The following is a 22,457-nucleotide window of genomic DNA, read 5'->3' as shown; positions in this document are numbered from 1 at the left end:
TGCTAAAATTATAAGGGGTGATTATTATTAAAAAAAAAAAAATTTGTATTTCCCCGATAAAAGATCACATAGGTCTTTCTTTCATTGGTATCAGAGCTAGTTTTACTTGATTGTCATTAAGAGTCTTTTCTTATTTTTTCTTGAGAATATAAATATAATGGCTGCTCGTATCTTCATCTCTGAGATCCTGAAAACCAAAAGGTTTGATGGGACCAACTTTGCTTCATAGAAAAGAAAAATCAAATTTGTACTTTATGAAGAAAACTTGCATGAGGTACTCTTTGAGGACCGACCTCATAGTCCAACTGAAGACTCGTCTCAAATAATCAAAGATGAGTACGCCAATTGGAAGAGGATGAACTTGAGATACAAGCACATTATTTTATGTGCCATGACTTACTCGTATGCTTCTGAGTACGAGTCAATCTATACAGCAAGTGAGATTTTTGATAAACTTGACAGAGAGTATGCTGAACCCTCTCTCATGAAGCAAACTATGGCTATGAAAAGGTACAATGATTTAAAAATGGTAGAACGTACAAAGTTTGCAGATCATGTGCACATTTGGAAGATACAGGCGTGAAGCCCAATGAATCTATGCAAGTGATTTATTTAATGAATTATCTTCCTAATTCATGGGAGACTTTTATATCTTCCATCTCTGCTAGAAGAAAGGAACAAAAGTTGCAGGAACTCATCACGACCATCAAATCTGAAAAAAAAAAGAGGAACTCAAGGCAAACCCTAAGGGATGTTGTGCATATGGTAAAATCTTAACCATCTTTTAAATTTAAGAAAGGAAATGGAAGAAATACTTTTGAGAAGAAAAGATATTTCAAAAGAAGAGATTTTGGAAATAAGGGAGCAAAGAGAGATACTCGAATTTGTTTTATTTGCAAGAAAGTGGGCCGCATAACCAATAGTTGAGAGACTCGAACTTGTTTTATTTGCAAGAAAGTGGGTCGCATAGTCAATAGTTATCGGTTTAACAAATCTGGAGAAACTAACAAGGAATTGGCATGTGTGGTTTTCGAGTTCATGCTAGCTGACGCCAAGGGAGCTTCTTGGTATCTTGACTCGGGGGCTACGACCCAAGTCACAACACCAAGGACGGTTACCGTTCTTTCACTTCCATTGGGCGAAGACAACAGCATATTTATACAGCAGAAAATCAGAAGACTGATGTACTTGGAGTAGAAGATTTTGAGCTGAAACTGAAGAGTGTGAGCACCTTGATCCTAAAACAAGCATTTTATGCTCCTGATATGAAGAAGTGCTTGGTTTCAGTTCCTAAAATGTCTATGGCTAGATTTATAACCACTTTCATTGAGGAGAAAGTGGTGGTCAAGAAAGGGAAAGATGTGATAATGACTGGACAACTTGTAGATGGGCTATGTATTATTGAAATAAAAGAGAACGTTGCTTATGTCTCGTCCCCTAATAAATTAGATGCTACCCTATGGCATATGAGGTTAGGACACATTAACATCGAACGAATGGAAAAATTAAAAAGGGACGGGATTCTTCAAAATTATAAGGGAGATTTATCGAAAGTGTACGAGTCTTATGTGCAAGGAAAACTAATAAGGAAAAATACCACCATGGCAAAAAGAGCTACTAGCGTATTGAAAATCATTTATAATGACATATGTGGACCTATGAATGTGACCACCAAAAGTAGAAAAATATATTTTATCTCTTTTATAGATGACCACTCACGATATGCCCATGTGTACCTTATTTATGTAAAATCAAAAGCCCTAAAAAAAATTAAATAATATAAGGCTCAAGTAGAGAATCAAACCAACCTGAAAATTAAAGTCCTTAGAACCGATAGAGGGGGGAATATTCATCTGACATTTTCAAAGAATTGTGCATTGAAAATGAGATCATCCATCAATGCATCATGCCTTATACTCCTGAACAAAATGGTGTAACTGAGATAAAGAATAGGACCTTAGTGGAAATGGTAAGGAGTATGATGGGGCATGCAAATCTCTCATTGGAGTTTTGAGGAGAAATCGTATTAACAGCATGTCTCATCCTTAATCGGACTCCCACAAAGGCTGCCCTACTTACTCCTCACGAAATCTTCACATGTCGTACTCCCTCCCTTGGACACTTGAATGTTTGGAGTTGCTCAGCCCATATCCTTATCCCACATCCAAATAGAACGAAATTGCAACCCAAAACTGTCAAATCCATTTTAGTTGGTTACCCAAATCATGGTAAGAGGTATCGATTCTACAACCTTGAAACCGGTGCGGTTATTGAAAGCCGCGATGCTAACTTCTTTGAGGAAGAGTTGCTTGAAGCAAGGGTGAGTAGAAAACAAACCAACTTTTATGAGAAGGCCAAAAACAAGGATGTAGTTCGAGACTCTAAACCTAAAGCTTCTAAACCGACCCAACCTATTTCTGAACTCCCTAAAGAAAGTGAACATTACCTGAACCAAGATGAAGTAACCAAGTCAGTAGACCACCTCTTTACATAGAACATTTTGTCTACCTTGGAGAACATTTTGATAAGGTTGGTGAAGATCCAGATTCAAAACCTAGATCTCACCGTGAAGCCTTGACCTGTCCTGAAAGGGAATACTGGGTAGAAGCCATGAAAGATGAGTATGCTTCTATTAACCAAACCATGTATGAGAATTAGTACCCCTACCTGAAAAACGTAAGGCCATTGGTTGCAAGTGGATTTTCAAAAAAAAATTGAACTCTGAAGGGAAAATAGAAAAATACGAAGATAGGTTGGTTGCAAAGGGTTTCATCTAGAAAGAAGGGATAGATTATGAGGAAACTTTTTCCCCTGTTGCCAAATTTCCATCCATCTGAATTCTTATAGCTATAGCAGCCCATTTTGATTTTGAGGTTCATCAAATGGATATCAAAACAACCTTTCTAGATGGGGATTTAGAAGAAGAAATTTACATGATCCAACCTGATGCATTTGAAGAGAAAATGAAAGAGAACCTAATATGCAAACTTAATAAATCTCTTTATGGCCTGAAACAAGCATCGCGACAATGGTATATAAAATTTTCAAGAGACATTTGCTCTTGTAGAATTCTCTACAAATAATGAGGATTATTGCATATACCAAAAGGTTAGTGGGAGTGATGTGGTCTTTATATCGTTATATGTGGATGACATGCTAATTGTTAGTAGCTCAATTGCCTTAATAGTAGAGACAAAAAAATTTTTTGCACAACACTTCGATATGAAGGATCTTGGAGAAGCTTCATATGTGTTGGGCATCAAGATAATAAGAAACATGAGAGAGAAGACTATCTAACTTTCCCAGGCAACATATCGTAAGAAGATACTGGAAAAGTTTGATATAAGTATGTGTAATCTCATGTCAACCCCAATTGACAAAAAAATGAAGCTTAGTAATAAAATGTCATACCGAAGATATGGATATAAGAGCCATAGAGAGAGTGTGTCATATAGGAGCACAGTTGGCTTATGTATGCCATGACGGGAACAAAGCCTGACTTATCCTTCGACATGAGTCTGGTAAGCCGTTTTCAAAGTAATCCAGGAGAGGAGCATTGAAAATCTGTAAAATATTTAAAGATGACCATGAACTATACGCTCACATATAAGGGGGAAACTGAAATAACAATAGAAGGATATTCAGATGCAAGCTATCTCGCGGATCCATATGATGCGAAGTCTACATCTGGGTATGTGTTTATGCTTGGAGGGGGTGTGGTTTCTTGGAAGTCAAAGAAACAAGATATTGTGGCCTTGTCCACCATGGAATTAGAGTATGTGGCATGCTGTCTAGCAGCCAAGGAGGCCGTGTTAATTAAAAAGTTTCTTAATCAACTTAATTTTTATCCTGTACATTGTGAGGTATTGCTAATTTTCTACGACAATACTGTGGTTATTAGTGTCTCTAAGGAGCCTCGGTTTCACAAGAACTCCAAGCTTATTAAGCTTTGTTTTTATCACTTGAGAAATGAGGTAAGATTGAAAGAGATCAAGATCAGCTACATATCTACAGATTTGATGATTGCAGACCCTCTAATTAAAGGAGTTGTCCCTAATGTTTTTGTAAGACAAGTGAGAGAGATAGGGATGAGAGAAAGTGAAGAAGAGATAATGTACGGCCTTCAAAGGCCAAGTGAAAGATGTTGGGTTTATGTGGCTTTTAAAGGCCTTATAAGTGTGTATTGAAATACTCTCATTATAGTGAAAACATAAACTTAGTGGGAGTGTAGTCCCTCGAGGACCATATTAAGCAAATGATGTTTTCTTATATCGGACTATGTTTATCGATCTAGGCCAGATGGTTGAAAAGCCCAAGGTACCTAGGTATAAAAAATTAACCAAGGAGGGTTTTAGGTTAGCCCTTGATGAGGTCGGAGCTTATGCCTAGATGAAAGAGTCGAGGGACTGTGTGACCCTTGTGTGTGATGGTAGGCCTACTGAAACGAGGGCCAAAACCTCATACATGTTCCATCACATGTCATGCATATTGATAGATCGTTCGGAAAAGCCAGTTATCCACCTTTCGGTGAAGCGTATGCATGTGCGAGAGATACCCCTATGCGCCATAGAGTTGTGGTCTCATCAGGTCGTGGTGACCTTGAATCATCTCTAAGGGAGGACCTGTAATCCACAAACTGGGATTGCGACTCCTTGGCTTATAGGCCAGACATTGGTGAGCCGCTAATGAACCCCTGCTTGGACTGTGGGTCATGAGAAATACTGGGTTGGGTTGATAAAGCAAGTGTGGTCTGTAGTTCGCAGTTGAAGGTGGAGTACCCTGTGATCGTTGATAGAATTCCTGAACTATATGGATCCACTTCCCATCATATTAGTTTAATTATGTTCATTTTATTATTAAATTATTTTAGATTTATTATTTGAATTTTTTTTATAAGTCATTTGATATTTTTTTTCTTATTTTTGAACTTATAACAATGAAATTATTAAAGTTATAATGTTTTTAAATTCATTTGTTTAATTTTAAAATATTTATTAAAAAAAAATACATGGGGGCCATAGTGTACATGGGCTCACCATGTAGGTATTAGGTGGGGCCCCACATACCTTACAAGGGTGGCACGCCCCACCCTTGGATACCTTCTCTTGTTGCTTTGTCTTCAAGTTTATTAAATATGGTAACTCTATTTTGTTGCATATGGTCAAATATTGATTAGGAAATATTGAGCATATTTTATCTTGATTATTGAAGGAATATTTTGATTTGATATTATTGAAATATTCTTATGGAAAATATGAGATGGAATATGCAATTTATGGTATGCATTATATCTTTAATGGATTTAATTTATTTAAATATATTGATGGAAAAATGGTTTAAGGAAAGAGGGATAATGGTTCATGCACCTTCCATAATGTTGATGGCCCATCTATAGAATGGATGGCTCAGATCTCTCACCCCACAAGTCACATTGATCAACGGTCCATATTCAATCTCAAGAAAGAGGCAAACTATATGAAACCCTAGACCTAAATTTCACCATAAATAGGGGTGCTCTCTCTCATCTCTACACATCTCTCTCTCCCATAATCTCTCTCTCTTAAACTCTCTCTCCTCCCTAGGGGCCACACCCCTCTCTCTCCTCTCAGGCTTTCTCTTTCTAACCCTCTCTCTCCTCTCAGGCTTTCTCAAGCCAAGTGTTATTTTTTTTTGGGTTAGGGTTTTGTAGAGATTTAAAGGTGGTTATCTAGTTTGGCCGAAATTAGCTTTCCCGGTTTGAGATTGAAGCTAGACCGTTGATCTCGCGTCATTGTCGCAGTGTGGGGTGTAAAAAGCCCGGTTGAGGTAATCTACGGCATCTTTTCTTTTATTTGTTAGTTCTTTTATTTTGTATTCTCAAGCACAGTATTAAGTTATATGAATGGCATCAAGTAGTTGAGATTTATTTTATTGATGTGTTATCTATTTTTGGAATTTCTATTGTTTGTAATAAAGCCATCTGTGAGTGATCTTGTTGCCAAAATTATAAAGGGTGATTATTATTAAAAAAAAAATTATATTTCTCCGACAAAAGATCATGTAGGTCTTTCTTTCATTCTGTACAGTAGGGGAGGTATATAAACCTTTCTGTAAAGTATATATCAACAACTAAAGACTTTCTCAATCAAAAACTGCACTATGCATAATGAAGGCTTAATTTTACAAAGTTGTTATTAGGATGGCTGTATATGTAAGTCCACGGTTTGGAAAGGGAAGAATTTGGCTGTGGTCGCATTAGTTGGTACTTTAAAGTGTTTCGAAAAACACCGGGTGAATTTAGATGTAGCTGATCTGAGATGGGATGGATGGCTACGTGATCCAATTCCCAACAGCATGCGGTCACCAGGTTCCCATCGATTTTCAATTTCCTATTATTAGTTTGTTGGACTGCCGACTAATTAGCCGATCCTGATTGACCCAGTGGGAGGCCAATTCGACCTCTAAACCCCTTTTTTGCAACATACATTGTACCGACGTTTGAAAAATTGGCAGTTCGTATCAAGAATAGGTTATCCAAATCAGATTCAATAGGTGACAGATTAGATCCAAGAGGTGATCAGCCAGCTCATTTACAGAATTTGGAAATTGATCCGACTAAATAGGAATCGCTTGGTTCTATTTGTGACCCATGTGAGATCGGCAGAATCATCCGGGTGAGCGAATGATTCTTAGAACTTCAAATATTTATTTATTTTTTAAATTGCCAATAAGGTTACATAAAGCGATGGCGTGTGAACGCATGATTGTCTTTTTAAGCCTTGTAGCTTGTATTTGTACTATTCTCCATCTCTTTTTTCTTTTATTGACAAGGAAATTACTTTTAGTAGAAGAAGCCACGATGAATTTCGCCCATAAGATTTCAAATCGAATGATTGTAATAATGTGATTAAACTTTATTAAAAAAAATTAGGAAACCTTCTTTGCTTCAATTTTTTTACGATCTCCTCCAACCAATTTTTTACCACAACTTTTATCCCAAAACTAATTTTATAGTAAAGACCCACAAGTCAAAAAATCAAAATTTGAAAGATGAAAATACCCTCGTGCACGTTATATTCTCATGTAACGCCATATTCTCATATAACTGTCGAACCACAACAACAATCTCTCGAACGGCATGCAACTTATGCCGAACCGAGCCATCATAATACCAAACCCACAAAATTGCCTGATCGCATTTACGGAGACATCATAATTGCCAGATTGCAATTTCAATCTGCAGGACCTGGACGGATGGGATTCAACAATCAAAAGAAAGGCATTTTAGTAAAACATAACTGTCTTTTTTATTTAAAAATATTTGCTATAAAAGTTAGTTTTGATATAACAGTCGGCCAACAAAAGTTGATCGAGAGAAGTTATAAAGAAAGTTGAGTCCGGGGAGTTTTTGTAATTTTTTCAAAAAACTTTTTCAAATTTTGTCATTCACGACATTTCTAGATAGGGTTCTGGCCTCATCCACCTCACTATATGATGATAATAGTGTTATAGCATATAAACTCCATCGTCCCTATGTAAATGGACAGAGCTCTGTCCTAATCCAAATAAAATCTAGAAAGATTACGAAGAGACTAAGCGGCCGGGAAAATGTCAAATGTGAGAATTCAAGCGTCTGCAACGCATACCTGATAGGAAAAACAGTCAAAATAGGATCTTTACCTTGTTAATGGTTACTTCTTTACCCTTTCGGTGGGTAAAGAACAATTTAACTTAAATCCTCAAAGTTCCAGATAACTTACAGAGAGATCCAATCCATTCTCCTTCGTTTCCCCATTACAGATTTTCATTTTCTTTTTTGGTCAAGCCCCATAACAGATTTTCATAGAGAATCAGAGATGAAGGTTGAAAACACTACCATTGTTAAAAAGAAGCAAGCAGCTCATTATGCATAAACCCAAAATCAGGGAATTGCAGGGCTGAAATTCCTACAAGCTGACAATGTCTTCTGAGCTCCGCCCTGGCAAAAGAAGAAGGATGCAGGGCACCGCATAAAGCAGTTATCCACCAGACTCACAGTCACACTATCAGGCTTCAGAATCATAAAAGATGAAGGAATGGGTCCATACAAGTAGTTCCCAGACAGCAGAAGCCTCACAACTCCGGGCACCGCTGCCGCCTTCACGGCGTACTCGGCAGGCACTAACCCAGTGAAGCAGTTGCTCTCAAGAGAGAGTGCAGACAGCTTCGGCATCATGGTCACGAACACCGGCAGCAGCCCCTGTATCTTATTATACCCCAGGTCCACAGCGATCAGCTCACTGCTTGCCCCGAAGTTGCTAGGGACTTGCAGCTGCGAGAAGGCGTTGTGGGAGAGGGTCAGCTGTTGCAATGATGGGTGCTCGAAGAGCACCGAGGGCAGGGCGCCAGAGAGCTGGTTGTGGCTCAGGTCCATCACCTGAAGCCACTTCAGATCCCCTAAATTCTCTGGCAAATCTCCTTCCAATTTATTGTTCCTCATGGAGAGCTCCACCAACGATGGAGGCAGGCCGGCGATGCCGCCAGAGATCTGGTTATCGCTGGCATCGAGAAAGTAGAGATTGGGGAGGGCGCTCATGTCAGGGAGGACTCCGGAGAGGGCGTTGTTCTGGAGCTCAAGGCGACGGAGACCGTGAAATGCAGTGAGGCTCGGGGAGATCAGGCCCTGAAACCGGTTGTTGTCGAGGTAGAGCTCTTCGAGACTGGCAAGCGAGGAGATTGCCGGAGGGATCTGGCCCGAGAAGGCGTTGCGAGAGAGGACCAGCCTCTGGAGGGAGGTGAGTTTGGAGAGGGAGGAAGGGAGAGGGCCAGAGAGTGCGTTGTTGGAGAGGTCGAGGGTTTTGAGGGCCAGCAGCGAGCCAACACCAGGAGCCAGGGACCCCGAGTAGCCGGCTCCATCTAGGGTGATCTCGGTGACGCGCCCCTGTTCGCAGCGGAAGCCACAGGTGAAGCGTTCGCCGAAGAGGCTGTCGCAGGGGTCCAAGGTGAAATCCCAGGAGGCGAGGCAGGACCCTGGGGTTATGGATGCGGACTCCACCCCATCTCTCAGCTGCATTAGCCCTTGCACGTCTCCATCCAATGTGCCGCACTCTGCAACAACAATGAAGAGAGCACACCACAAGACTGTGGACCGAGCCATGGCGCCGATCACTGGGTTTTTTTCAGCTCAGTGCCACGCATAGAGAAAGGTTTTGCTGCGCACTGCTCTGTCTTGTGGCCTAATGCTAATGTCGGTCAGCACTCACAAGTCACATTTCAAGACAGCCCCAATTCGTAAGAGAAAGAGGGAACCGGGTTGGAGTCCGTCACTGTCTGGCGCCCCTGTCACCACTCGATTTATTTATGGGTGTGGTTTCTATAGGGCCGAACTCCTAAACAATCCAAGTACGGTGCACCCCGAATATATTATAAAACTTTGTGATGGGAAAATTTATTTTCATCTTTATTATAAAATCTAAAACTTAAAACATACGGTAAATCAAGCTTATCTACAAACACTTTGAAAATTAATCATCTATAAAATATATTATAAAATATATTTATTTTTAAATATTAAAATCTATTTTTTATCATGTCCGAGGTCCAGATCGTCAATTTGAAGATTGTTGTGCGCCTTAATTTGATTGTTTAGATCCCCGTACTTATATAAACTTTCCCCCTTTTGTTGGATTTTCTCCTTAGATTTGTGATTGAATAGCCCGGTCCAATCCGCTACTTAAGCTATTTTGTACCGGAGAATTGGAGAACGAAGGGAGACGAGGAACTTTTGGACCTTAGATGGTTAGGGCTGGGCGGTCTAGGGCTTGTGCAGTCGCTTGAGAGCTGACCCGGTTTGCTGCATCATGACCTTTTTTTTTTTTTTTCTTTTTAATTTGTTTTCATTTGTTTTTTTACCCAGACTAGCCCTAACAAGGGCCAGGCCTTGCCCAGTCCAGGTTGGGCTTAAACTGCCCTGTGGGTAGGAGGGTTAGGCCTGAGCCTGCCCTATGTGTGTACAGTCCAGGTTGGGCTTAAACTGGCCCTGTGGGTAGGAGGGCTAGGCTTGAGCCTACCCTATGTGTGTAGGCCTAGGCCAGTGAGCTTGTTGGCCCAGCCCGTGCCTACCCTGATATTAACCGTTAGCAGTAGACAGCGGTTTTTTTTTTTTATTATTATTATTTTTTTTTTTCATTAAGGAGAACAGACCGTAGACTTGCAATAAACAAGGGGGTCCATCTGTGTCCCTGTTGGCATGTGACCCTTATTATTGGATGATGTGGCGGGCGTAGGAAAAATGAACCTGGCTGGCATCCATTAACTCATTTTATTCTATCTGGATAGGAAAGACTGGTGGTTCAAGAATGGATTCTTTGTTATCTTATCTCCTCTCGTCTATTCTTTCGGTCCTTTTTAATACAAAAGAAATTCTTTGGAATGCTACCTCCTCTCGATGATCATGATGATAGGGATTGTATAATCCATTTATTTTTGATAAAAAATGGTTACACTTACAACCAACCATGTCAAATTTGATTGTTTGGAGGTGTCACAAAGTTTTAAATTTTTTTTTTGAAATTTTAACTTAATCAATGAAATAATTTTGCTATTGTACACCCCAATCACGGGTATTGTGCTCGGCCACATTCTAGCCGGTCGTAATTGTGCAAGGGGATTATTCCTTACAAAGGCCAGATTAATAATTTAGAGGTGGCAATGGATTGAGTCCGACTTGGGACTTGGGTAGACCCAATCCGAGTCCGGATATGGGTCCAAAAATTGAACCCAGCAGGTCGGATTTGGTTCCAATCTTGGACATGAATATTATTCAGATCCCATCGAGTCCAGGTCCGATGATATTTTTTTTGTTATAGTATATGAAATATAGTTAAATACATGAATATTTTAAATTTTAGGTTGGCTCTGGGTCCAGGTCCGGTAATTTCGTGTCCAGTCGGATCTAGGCGCCATATCATGTTTTCAAGTCCGGGTCCAACCGGACCTAGACCCTGTTGCCATCCTACAGTTTATGCCTATTTTTTAGCAATGTTCAAATGTACGACTCGGGGAGTCCAAGTAACTCAGCGTAATTGGCCTAAGTATGGTTCAAGCTAAAAAATGCTAAAAAGTACAAAAGAAATTAACAAAATAAGAAATATATGTGTAAAGTAATTTAAATAAGGTTAGGAAAGTAGTAAAAAATAGATTTTAAAAAAATCAATTTGTGATTGAAGGTGTTTTCAAAATAATCTAAACATAGGCAAATCTAAAACTAAGTGTTTATAGGCAAAATACTTCAAATCTTTGCCAAAAGGATAGAAAACTTAAAAAACATGTTATAAATAGATTTCTTATTTTTAAATTTTTTTTAATAATTTTTTTGAAATTCTTTTAAGATCCCCAAGTTGGACACCCAACTCGGGCATACTTGAGCTCCCTATGGGGGCAAACTAATGTCTCACAAAATTTACAAATTTACATAATTCTTTATGGTGTTAACATTAAATCAAAATCCATTGACAAAAAAAAAAAAAAAAAGGGCGGGACTTCATCACAGGCCTCATGAATCTAGCAAACACGACAGAGCAACCCTTCAATGGGAAAGTTTAATGGCCATATCCAACCATAGTCTATCAGACCACCCCATTTCGGCCTCTACTTTCATTTGGTCTCATAACTTAGTTTTGAGCCAACAAATGTCAAGAATGGACACGGTATTAGTAACACTGAAGGATTTCTAACTTTCTTTTCTTTATGATGCCGCTATGAACCAAGTGAAGACTTTTAAGGCTTTTTTTTTCAAATGCTATGACTTAATTTCAAGTGAAAACATAAATGTGAAGATGACTAATCTCATTGATGTTAATTGCATGAAAGATGAGATTAAGTATTACTCTGAATGGTTTGGCTGTGAGACTAATAACTCTTCCAACCAAGTACATAGGCCTTTGCTGAATGGAAGACCAACCAGTTGTTTAGGATCTTGAAATAGAGACATTTTAGTGGAAACTGAAAGAAAGATAAATGTAATCATATATATATATATTAGTACGGATGGTACTACTACTGCCAGTACACACCCTCCTGAGAAAAGTATAATACTCAAAGGTGCCATAACCCCATTAAGCAAAGGAGAACCACCACAATCTCTATATGATATTATTGCAACACCATATAAAGTCCTACCTAAAAAAATAGGTAAAAAACAAGAATTAATACCTCATATTGTGGAACAAAACAATTATACTAATTTATATATGCAATCTTTAGGAAAACAAGCAGAACGTATAGAACGATTAGTTACTCCTCAATCTAAGGGAATAACTCCTTCTCTTCCTAAAGCAGTCTGTTTAAACCACCTCCAGAACTCAATAAAAATAAATTCCACATCGGCGAAAATAATAAAACCTTAATGGATCAGTTAATAGCTAAATTAGCCCAATTAGACATTAAAGGAATTCCTTCTCCCAAACTCAGTATTCCTATACCCAATATACCTGTTCCTTTACCAGAATCTTCAGATAAGGGAAAATAAAAAATACCAGAGCATGAAACAATGATGCTCCAGGAAGTAGAACCAGTTATAAAAGATACCATACAAAACTAAGACTCTGCTTTTATGGATACTACACCTATTGATATAAACAAAATCGCCTATGGTAAAACATGGAAACCAATCACAGCTTTGCCATATTATAAGAGACCTACACCTGTTGAAGTACAGCTTGAAGAAGATGCCATACAATAAGCTGTTTCATATTCAGGAAGATCAATAGTGAATTGGACAATAGATGGTTTATCCGAATTAAAAATATTAGATGTCATGAGACATATGACAATGTTTGCTTCAGCAAACAAACTGGCAGGCAATCCAGACCAAGAGGTTGCTAAAGCAATAGTAAATGGATTCACTGGCTGGTTAAGAGGCTGGTGGGATTTCTATGTGGATGATGAAACTAAAAATAGAATCCTTACCAATACAAGACAATGAACCGCCAGAAATGAACAAAATCAAGAAATAATTTATACTGAAAGTGATGCAGTAAACACCTTAATATATATCATTACATTACATTTTGTAGGAAGTACGTCCTTATTGGCAGCAAGATCAGAAGATCTGCTATCTAATCTTCGTTGTCCTACATTATCCCATTGTAAATGGTACAAGGATGTCTTTTTCTCAAGATTATTAATACGAGAAGATTGTCAACTAGACCATTGGAAAGAAAAATTTATTGCTGGTCTACCCTACTTATTTGCAGAAAAAGTCAAAGATAGACTTAGAAAGAAACATAATGGAATTATAGTATACTCAGCTTATACACTTGGAGAACTCTCAGCAGAAACATGTGCTGAAGGATTAGCTTTATGTACTGATCTTAAACTCAAAAGACAGCTAGATAAACAGCAAATTACCAAACGTAAAGAACTTGGTGATTTCTGTGAACAATTTGGATACCATTTAAATAGAAAAAATAAACCTGAAAAGTTATATAAGAAAAAAAAAATATATAAAAAAGATAAATATAAATCCAAATCCAATAAAGTACATAAACAATATAAAAAGTCTAAACAAAAATTTATAAACAAATTCTCTCCAAATACAAAAAATAAAAGAAAACTTCCAGTATGTTATAAATGTGGAAAAATTGGTCATTACAAACACCAATGCAAATTAAAAAAGAAAATATAATCATTACACTTAGATGAATCAATCAAATCAAAGTTATATAATATAATCAACTATGATTCTATCTCTTCAGATTCTACTGAATCACATATAGAACATATCCAAGATGATGACCTTTTATGGACAGAATCATCTGATTATTCAGATTCTTCTACAAATATAAAATCATCCCATCCAATGAACGAATCTAATTGTACATGCCCAATACCTACACATAATCTTCATATGCTTACCCAAGAAGATAATCTAATATTAGATCTTATTGAAAAAATTACAGATCCAGAAGAAAAAAGATCTGTAATCACCAAATTTATTACTCTAACTAAAACAAAAGCAAAAACACCTCCTATTAATAAAACACCCGATGAATACAATTTTGCCTCTATAATGAAAAGAGTAAGTGAACAACATAGTATTCAACACAAAGAACCTTCTATTTCTAACTTAAAACATGAGATCAAAGAAGTTAAAAAAGAGGTTCATCAATTAAAAAACTGAATTAAAACTCTAGAATTACAAAATTTATCTCATCAAGAGTCCAATACAGATGAAGTAGAATTCGATCAACTTATTACAACATATAGTCCTGATCCACCGGAAGATATACCAGAAACCTCAGAAGCTAAACCACTTCTGGTAACAATTCCTTCTGTAAATCTGATAGATAAAATTATGATTCAAAAATGGTTCGTTCAGGTCACCATAATAGTAGTAGAAGATTATCGTTTTCAAACATTAGCTTTAATAGACTCAAGTGCTGACCTTAATTGCATCAATGAAGGATTAGTACCGTCAAAATACTTTGACAAAACAACTCAGATCCTAAATACTGCAGATGGAAGTAGACTTTTTATCAACTATAAATTATCTAATGCTTCTGTTTGTAATAATCACCAATGTATCAATACACCATTTATTATGGTCAAAGGACTAAGCCAAGCAGTTATACTTGGAGTCCCATTTCTCACAATACTATATCCCTTATCAATCGATCAAACAGGAATATCTTCGAATTATCAAAATGTACCAATACACTTTGATTTTATTCATAAACTAAAATTAAAAGAAATCAATAACGTCAAAAGTCAATTACACAATAAAGAAAAATTTCTTTGTACTTTAAAACCAGAAATCAAATATAAATATATAGAAGAACAAATACAGAATCCTTTGATTCAACAAAAGATTCAATCAATTCAACAACAAATAGAAACTTCTATTTGTAGTGAGCATCCCAATGCTTTTTGGAAAAGGAAAAAGCATAGTATTAGTCTACCATATGAATATGAATTTGATGAAAAACAAATACCTACAAAAGCTAGGCGTATACAAATGAATACTACTTTATTAGATATGTGTAGAAAAGAAATTGCTGACCTCCAAACAAAAAAGTTAATAAGACTAAGTGCATCACCATGGAGTTGTGCAGCTTTCTATGTCAATAAAAATGCTGAAAAAGAACGAGAAGTTCCTCGATTAGTCATTAATTATAAACCCCTCAATAAAGTATTACAATGGATTAGATATCCTATCCCCAATAAAAAAGATTTATTAGATAGAGTAGCCAATGCTTGTATCTTTTCCAAATTTGATATGAAATCCGGATATTGGCAAATACAAATTCAAGAACAAGATAAATATAAAACAGCATTTAATGTACCTTTTGGACAATATGAATGGAATGTAATGCCCTTTGGTTTAAAAAATGCTCCATCAGGATTTCAAAAAATAATGAATGATGTCTTTAATGCTTATTATCAATTTATGATAGTTTATATTGATGATGTATTAATCTTTTCTGAATCTATAGATGAACATATTAAACATATTAATAATTTTATTCATGCAGTCCAGAATGCTGGATTAGTTGTATCGACAAAAAAGATAACTTTATTCAAAACCAATATTAGGTTTCTAGGACACAATATTCATCACGGCACTATAATTCCTATAGATCGATCTATACAATTTGTTGATAAATTCCCTGATCAAATACTAGATAAGAAAGAACTCCAAAGGTTCTTAGGATGTTTAAATTATGTTAGTGATTTTTATCCTAATCTTGCTATAGACGCTAAACCTTTACATAATAGATTAAAAAAGAATCCTTCACCTAGGACGGATATTCATACTAAAGCAGTTCAACTAATCAAACAAAAAGTTAAAACTCTAGTGTGCCTTTCTCTTCCTCATCCTAATGCCTTCAAAATAATTGAATGTGACGCCTCTGAATTGGGATTGGGCGAAATTCTCAAACAACGCATTAATAATCATGAACAACTACTAAGGTATACCTCTAAAGCTTGGAATCCAACCCAACAAAACTATTCTATGGTCAAAAAAGAATTACTTGCCATAGTCCATTGTGTTACGAAATTTCAAAGTGATATTCTCAATCAACAATTCCTTATTCGAACTGATTGCAAAGCCGTTAAAGATATTCTGTAAAAAGATATTCAAAATCTTGTTGCCAAACAAATATTTGCTCGCTGGCAGGCTATTCTGTCCGCTTTTGATTTTACTATTGAACACCTTCCCGGGTCTTCTAATTCTCTGCCTGATTTTCTCACCCGTGAATTTTTGCAGGGGGGCAACACTGACGCCAACGACGATTCACCACTATCACTTGCACTACAGCTCTTTGCAGCCAATAAAAATAATACTACTCTATCCAATCCACCTACTCTCATGGGCTCTCGTAGCAATTCTTCTCGCAATGAGAAACGCCCACTAACTATAATACCATTTGAAGGAAAAAGCCCGCCTTTGACAACCCTTTCACCTTCCATTTCTCCTATTCACCAAATCACTTACCCAGAGGCTAATACATCCACTCCCGCCTATACTCCAGCACAATCAAGACCAAACCAGAGGCCGACTGTTCTTAGATATGCATACATTGAAAGAGCATAGCTTATGGACATCACCATTAATGATCACCATACAAATATGGACCCAATCAAACTTGCTCCATTATACCTGATAAATCATTTGAATCCAACTAATGGAGTCAAAACCAGAGAGTACTATGAAGCAATTCTCATGGAAACAGGATCCATCTCTGTTGTCCACTATTATCAACAAAATACAAGAGTAATTGCATATTCCAAAATCCAGATCAAAAAACTACTTTCTTATGATTAGTGGGGTTGCAATCCTGCTCAAGGGGAAAAACTACACAATCCTGATTTTTCATATAAATACTACAAGTATGCCGAATACATCGAAGCATGGCATAAAATGTTTTATTACCAAAATCCAAACAATACTCATAGTTGGTATATCCAGTTTCGTTTACCCATTTTAGAAAGATTCCCCAACTGGTTTAAAAATTGGTTCTTAGTTTGGGGCTCAACTACTGCAATTTTACCTTCTGCTTTCCAAAAAGTGAAGGAACAATTCGTGATATTCAATAATAGTGATAATAATACAGACAATCACTTATACTTTGTTGCACTATACCAACTCCCGTGGATTATGAAATGGGAATACTCAATCTCTGTCAATAATACAGCCGACCATACCTATATTCCAAGACTGGGCAAAACCATCTCAGTTAAATGCTGGGACATCTTTAATATGGATCTCATAACCATAGTCCCCAAAAGAATACCTCCACAAAAACCCATATATAATCCAAGTCCGAGTGAACATAATACAGCCAATACTTCATTTGACTTCCCCACATATTTACGAAATATGCTCCAATCAAACCCAAAGGCTTCCAAAGAAACCTTGGAACAACAAATGAAAGAAATCTTTGCAGAAGCAGGAAGAAAACCGGTTGCATTAGATGAAACCGTACAATCCTCACCAACACACAACAATAGATACTTCCCACTGGAAGAAGAAGACCCAGAAGAAAAAGAAGACCCAAAAGAAGAAGAAGACCCCAATGAATTCAGTCAAAGACCATAAAGTTGCTACACCAAACCATATACTGTACCAAGATACTTTTAGAACCATATGTCATTCTCAAGCTACTATATACAGATACTCTCCGTACCAAACATTGTGGTTACCCACACATACGACAAAGTAGGTACTGTGCTGCCGACATAGACACTATGGCTGACGACACATACGACAAACCCGACACTGTGCTGTCGACATAAGAAGACAAAAATATTACTGTGTAAGATGCTGCTATAAGCATCTTTCTCTTTTCCTTTTTTGCTTTACGTCTCTTCTTCCCTCTTTAGTCAAATCAAATCACTTTCCTCCTCTTCCTTCCTCGCTAAGTTACCTCAGCCTTCGCCTATATAAGGAAGCACCCTTCTTCATCCTCAGCAGGTCTCGGAAGTCTCAGAGCTTTCTTCTCTCTCTGCTCTCTTCACTTCTCTACTCCCTTCATCTCTCTACTCTCTTCATCTCTCTGCTCTTTTGGTCTCAAGACCACGACTCCCATATTGCTCTATAACTGCTGTCCTGACCTCACAGCCTGAACCTATCTCATGCTATCCAGGTTTTTTCCTATCTTTCTGATGCTCCAAAACCAGGTTCTCTCTCATCCTCTTATCTTATATTTCTTTGTATAAATGTGTGACTGTAACTTCCATAAACTCCCATCATACTGTCCTCACAGCTGGAAGTTATTCTTCAGTTATTGTCTCTATAAGCTGTAAGTTTCTGTTTATGTAAAATCAGTTTGCTTCTATACAAATGGTTTGTAATCCTTCTGTAAACATTTGGTTTGTAATCTAATGCAGTTTAAACTTGTATTTAGTTTAAAAATAGGTAATCACACACACAACTCGTGGTTTGTGATCGATATTTCTGTTATTCCTTTTATCATAATAATCTTATTCTGCCTAAATTATATTCGTATATTACAAGAATTAGTCAAATATAATAGTATGTTTTTTTCTTACCTATTATAAAATACATGCTTTGAAATTACTGTAGATCTTTTTTCTGCAAATAAGTAAGGTAGACCAGCAATAAATTTTTCTTTCCAATGGTCTAGTTGACAATCTTCTAGTATTAATAATCTTGAGAAAAAGACATCCTTGTACCATTTATAATGGGATAATGTAGGACAACGAAGATTAGATAGCAGATCTTCTGATCTTGTTGCCAATAAGGCCGTACTTCCTACAAAATGTAATGTAATGGTAAATATTAAGGTGTTTACTGCATCACTTTCAGTATAAATTATTTCTTGATTTTGTTCATTTCTGGCGGTCCATTGTCTTGTATTGGTAAGGATTCTATTTTTAGTTTCATCATCCACATAGAAATCCCACTAGCCTCTTAACCAGCCAGTGAATCCATTTGCTATTGCTTTAGCAACTTCTTGGTCTGGATTGCCTGCCATTTTGTTTGTTGACGCAAACATTGTCATATGTCTCATGACATCTAATATTTTTAATTCGGATAAACCATCTATTGTCCAATTCACTATTGATCTTCCTGAATATGAAACAGCTTGTTGTATGGCATCTTCTTCAAGCTGTACATCAATAGGTGCAGGTCTCTTATAATATGGCAAAGCTGTGATTGGTTTCCATATTTTACCATAGGCGATTCTGTTTATATCAATAGGTGTAGTATCCATAAAAGCAGATTCTTGGTTTTGTATGGTATCTTCTATAACTGATTCCACTTCCTAGAGCATCATTGTTTCATGCTCTGGTATTTTTTATTTTCCCTTATCTAAAGATTCTAGTAAAGGAACAAGTATATTGGGTATAGGAATACTGAGTTTGGGAGAAGGAATTCCTTTAATGTCTAATTGGGCTAATTTGGCTATTACCGGATCCATTAAGGTTTTATTATTTTCGTCGATGTGGAATTTATTTTTATTGAGTTCTGGAGGTGGTTTAAACAGAACTGCTTTAGGAAGAGAAGGAGTTATTCCCTTAGATTGAGAAGTAACTAATCGTTCTATACGTTCTGCTTGTTTTCTTAAAGATTGCATATATAAATTAGTATAATTGTTTTGTTCCACAATATGCGGTATTAATTCTTGTTTTTTATTTATTTCTTTAAGTAAGACTTTATATGGTGTTGCAATAATATCATATAGAGATTGTGGTGGTTCTCCTTTGCTTAATGGGGTTATGGCACCTTTGAGTATTATACTTTTCTCAGGAGGGTGTGTACTGGCAGTAGTGGTACTATCCGTACTAATATATATTTTTTCTTCTATGGTCTGAAGAGTATTAAATGGAGGAATGTTTATTTTATATTGAGTACATATTTCTTGTGACCATATAAAAAATCATTTTGTTTTTCTTTCTCTTTTCAAAAATTTATTATATTTTTTATGAAATAATTCTATTAACCTAGGTTGGAAGGTTTGAAGCTACCATTCTCTAATTCCTTGATTTTCTGGGGAAAGATAATCTCTTTTGAGATAATCAATATCTATTTTTCTTTTTGATTTGGCGGCTAAATTGGTTGTTATATATGTATTCATTTCTTCTTCTATATCATCTTCTATTTGTAATGTAAGTATTTGAAATTCCTCGATATCAGGTTCAAAAGTATATGTTGGAATAACTACATGATCAGCTGTTCTTTTGACTCCTTGTAGTTGGAAGTCTGAGGATGGTGTAGATATTGAAGAAGAAGGAAGTATGATAACATCAAGAGTAGTATGACAGGATTTTCTAACAGGTATTAATGGTTTTTTATTTTTTTTCCTATTAATATTTATATCATCCTGTATTATAGGTTGCAGAAATTTTATTTCTATATTTCCATCCTGATGTTCTATTATTTTGTTTGGAATATTATTTCTAGGTACTTCCCTGGGCTGGTTTGCATGTTGCAATGCCCATGATTGAGGTAGAATAATATCGGACCAAGTAATTGTTTTTGGTATAATCGCATTTGATTTTTCTATATTTGTTTGAAATAATATAGTTTGATTCTTTTTTATCAGCTTGCATAATATTAGGGCAAAGCGTATTCATTACATTATAATAAATTCTATATACTATTGCTAAATTCTGAGAACCATGTATCATATTGAATCCATGAGTTTTTAAATTTATAGTTAATATATCTAATATATTTGGGTCTGTTAACGAAACAGAAAAATTTGGAAAGCAATTAAAATATATAGGTCCACTACATAGGCTGAATTCTACCATGCTTAGGAGTGAATCTGAGAAATTATTATGTCTTGTATGTCTTAGGCATACAAGCACTGAAGTGTTTAACCCTAGACGGGTTAAAGGTTTAATTGCCATTTGGATTAATCCAATGTGCAAATATTTATAATTATTTTTTTTATGTTTTTAAATAATTTTTCTTGATAATAATTGAAAGTCTTCTTGGTTTTGAGTTACAGATAGACTTTCTTCTACTGTTTTTATAGCATAACCTAATTTGAATTTAAATGATCCTTTCTGATAAATATCTTTTATTGGTACCTTAGGAATATTCCAATTTTGGATATGATGTTCAATATCGTTTATAATAATCTCTTCTTTGTTTTTAACTCTTAAAGTTTGAGATTGAGTTGCAGTATTACCTTTAAGATTCCTAATTAAATTTGCCATCTGTAGGTTGCGGATAAGGACGATCTGGACGATCACAGGTCCAGCGTGTTCCCCTAAGCGGCTCTTCCTGGCCTTGGCGGGTACTTTGCCTAGACTTGTCCGTTCGTCTCTTGCCTTAACTCTCGGACCAACTTTCTTGGATGTAAATTTAAGTAGGTTTCTACAGTAATATTGTAACTTTTACTCTTAACAGTGTATTGTATGGCTCTGATACCAAAACATCTACAGTAATTTCAAAGCATGTATTTTATAATACGTAAGCAAATAGCATACTATTATATTTGACTAATTCTTGTAATATACGAATATAATTTAGGCAGAATAAGATTATTATGATAAAAGGAATAACATAAATATCGATCACAAACCACAAGGTGTGTGTGTGATTACCTATTTTTAAACTAAATACAAGTTTAAACTGCATTAGATTACAAACCAAATGTTTACAGAAGGATTACAAACCAAATGTTTACAGAAGGATTACTAACCATTTGTATAGAAGCAAACAGATTTTACATGAACAAAAACTTACAGCTTACAGAGACAATAACTGGAGAATAACTTCCAGCTGTGAGGACAGTATGATGGGAGTTTATGGAAGTTACAGTCACACATTTATACAAAGAAATATAAGATAAGAGGATGAGAGAGAACCTGGTTTTGGAGCATCAGAAAGATAAGAAAAAACCTGGATAGCATGAGATAGGTTCAGGCTGTGAGGTCAGGACAGCAGTTGTAGAGGTCTCGGAAGTCTCAGAGCTTTCTTCTCTCTCTGCTCTCTTCACTTCTCTACTCCCTTCATCTCTCTGCTCTCTTCATCTCTCTACTCTCTTCATCTCTCTGCTCTTTTGGTCTCAAGACCACGACTCCCATATTGCTCTTCTTTCTTTTTTCAAAAATATATTATATTTTTTATGAAATAATTCTATTAACCTAGGTTGGAAGGTTTGAAGATACCATTTCCTAATTCCTTGATTTTCTGGGGAAAGATAATCTTTTTTGAGATAATCAATATCTATTTTTCTTTTTGATTTAGCAGCTAAATTGGTTGTTATATATGTATTTATTTCTTCTTCTATATTATCTTCTATTTGTAATGTAAGTATTTGAAATTCCTCGGTATCAGGTTCAGAAGTATATGTTGGAATAACTACATGATCAGCTGTTCTTTTGACTCCTTGTAGTTGGAAGTCTGAGGATGGTGTAGATATTGAAGAAGAAGGAAGTATGATAACATCGGGAGTAGTATGACAAGATTTTCTAGCAGGTATTAATGGTTTCTTATTTCTTTTCCTATTAATATT

The 22,457-nt window shown here is 36.2% G+C and overlaps 1 protein-coding gene across 1 annotated transcript; it reads right to left on the bottom strand.

Moving 5' to 3' along the window:
- Positions 1-7,786: 7,786 nt before the first annotated feature.
- On the bottom strand, positions 7,787-9,305 carry LOC18424502 (Leucine-rich repeat (LRR) family protein). Its single transcript, XM_006829088.4, has one exon. It carries the CDS (start codon positions 9,113-9,115, stop codon positions 7,901-7,903), a length of 1,215 nt encoding a protein of 404 aa, XP_006829151.1. The 5' UTR covers positions 9,116-9,305; the 3' UTR covers positions 7,787-7,900.
- Positions 9,306-22,457: the final 13,152 nt, after the last annotated feature.

This window comes from Amborella trichopoda, chromosome 9 (assembly GCF_054954075.1).
Source record: "Amborella trichopoda isolate Santa Cruz 75 chromosome 9, AtrichopodaSantaCruz75HAP2 v2.0, whole genome shotgun sequence".
NCBI lineage: Eukaryota > Viridiplantae > Streptophyta > Magnoliopsida > Amborellales > Amborellaceae > Amborella > Amborella trichopoda.
The sequence above is the reverse complement of the archived record's forward strand: the minus strand, read 5'-3'. Positions and strand labels throughout refer to the sequence as shown.

Excerpts from the sequence above, each read along its gene's own strand:
- LOC18424502 (XM_006829088.4), bottom strand. The coding sequence starts at position 9,115 with ATGGCTCGGTCCACAGTCTTGTGGTGTGCTCTCTTCATTGTTGTTGCA.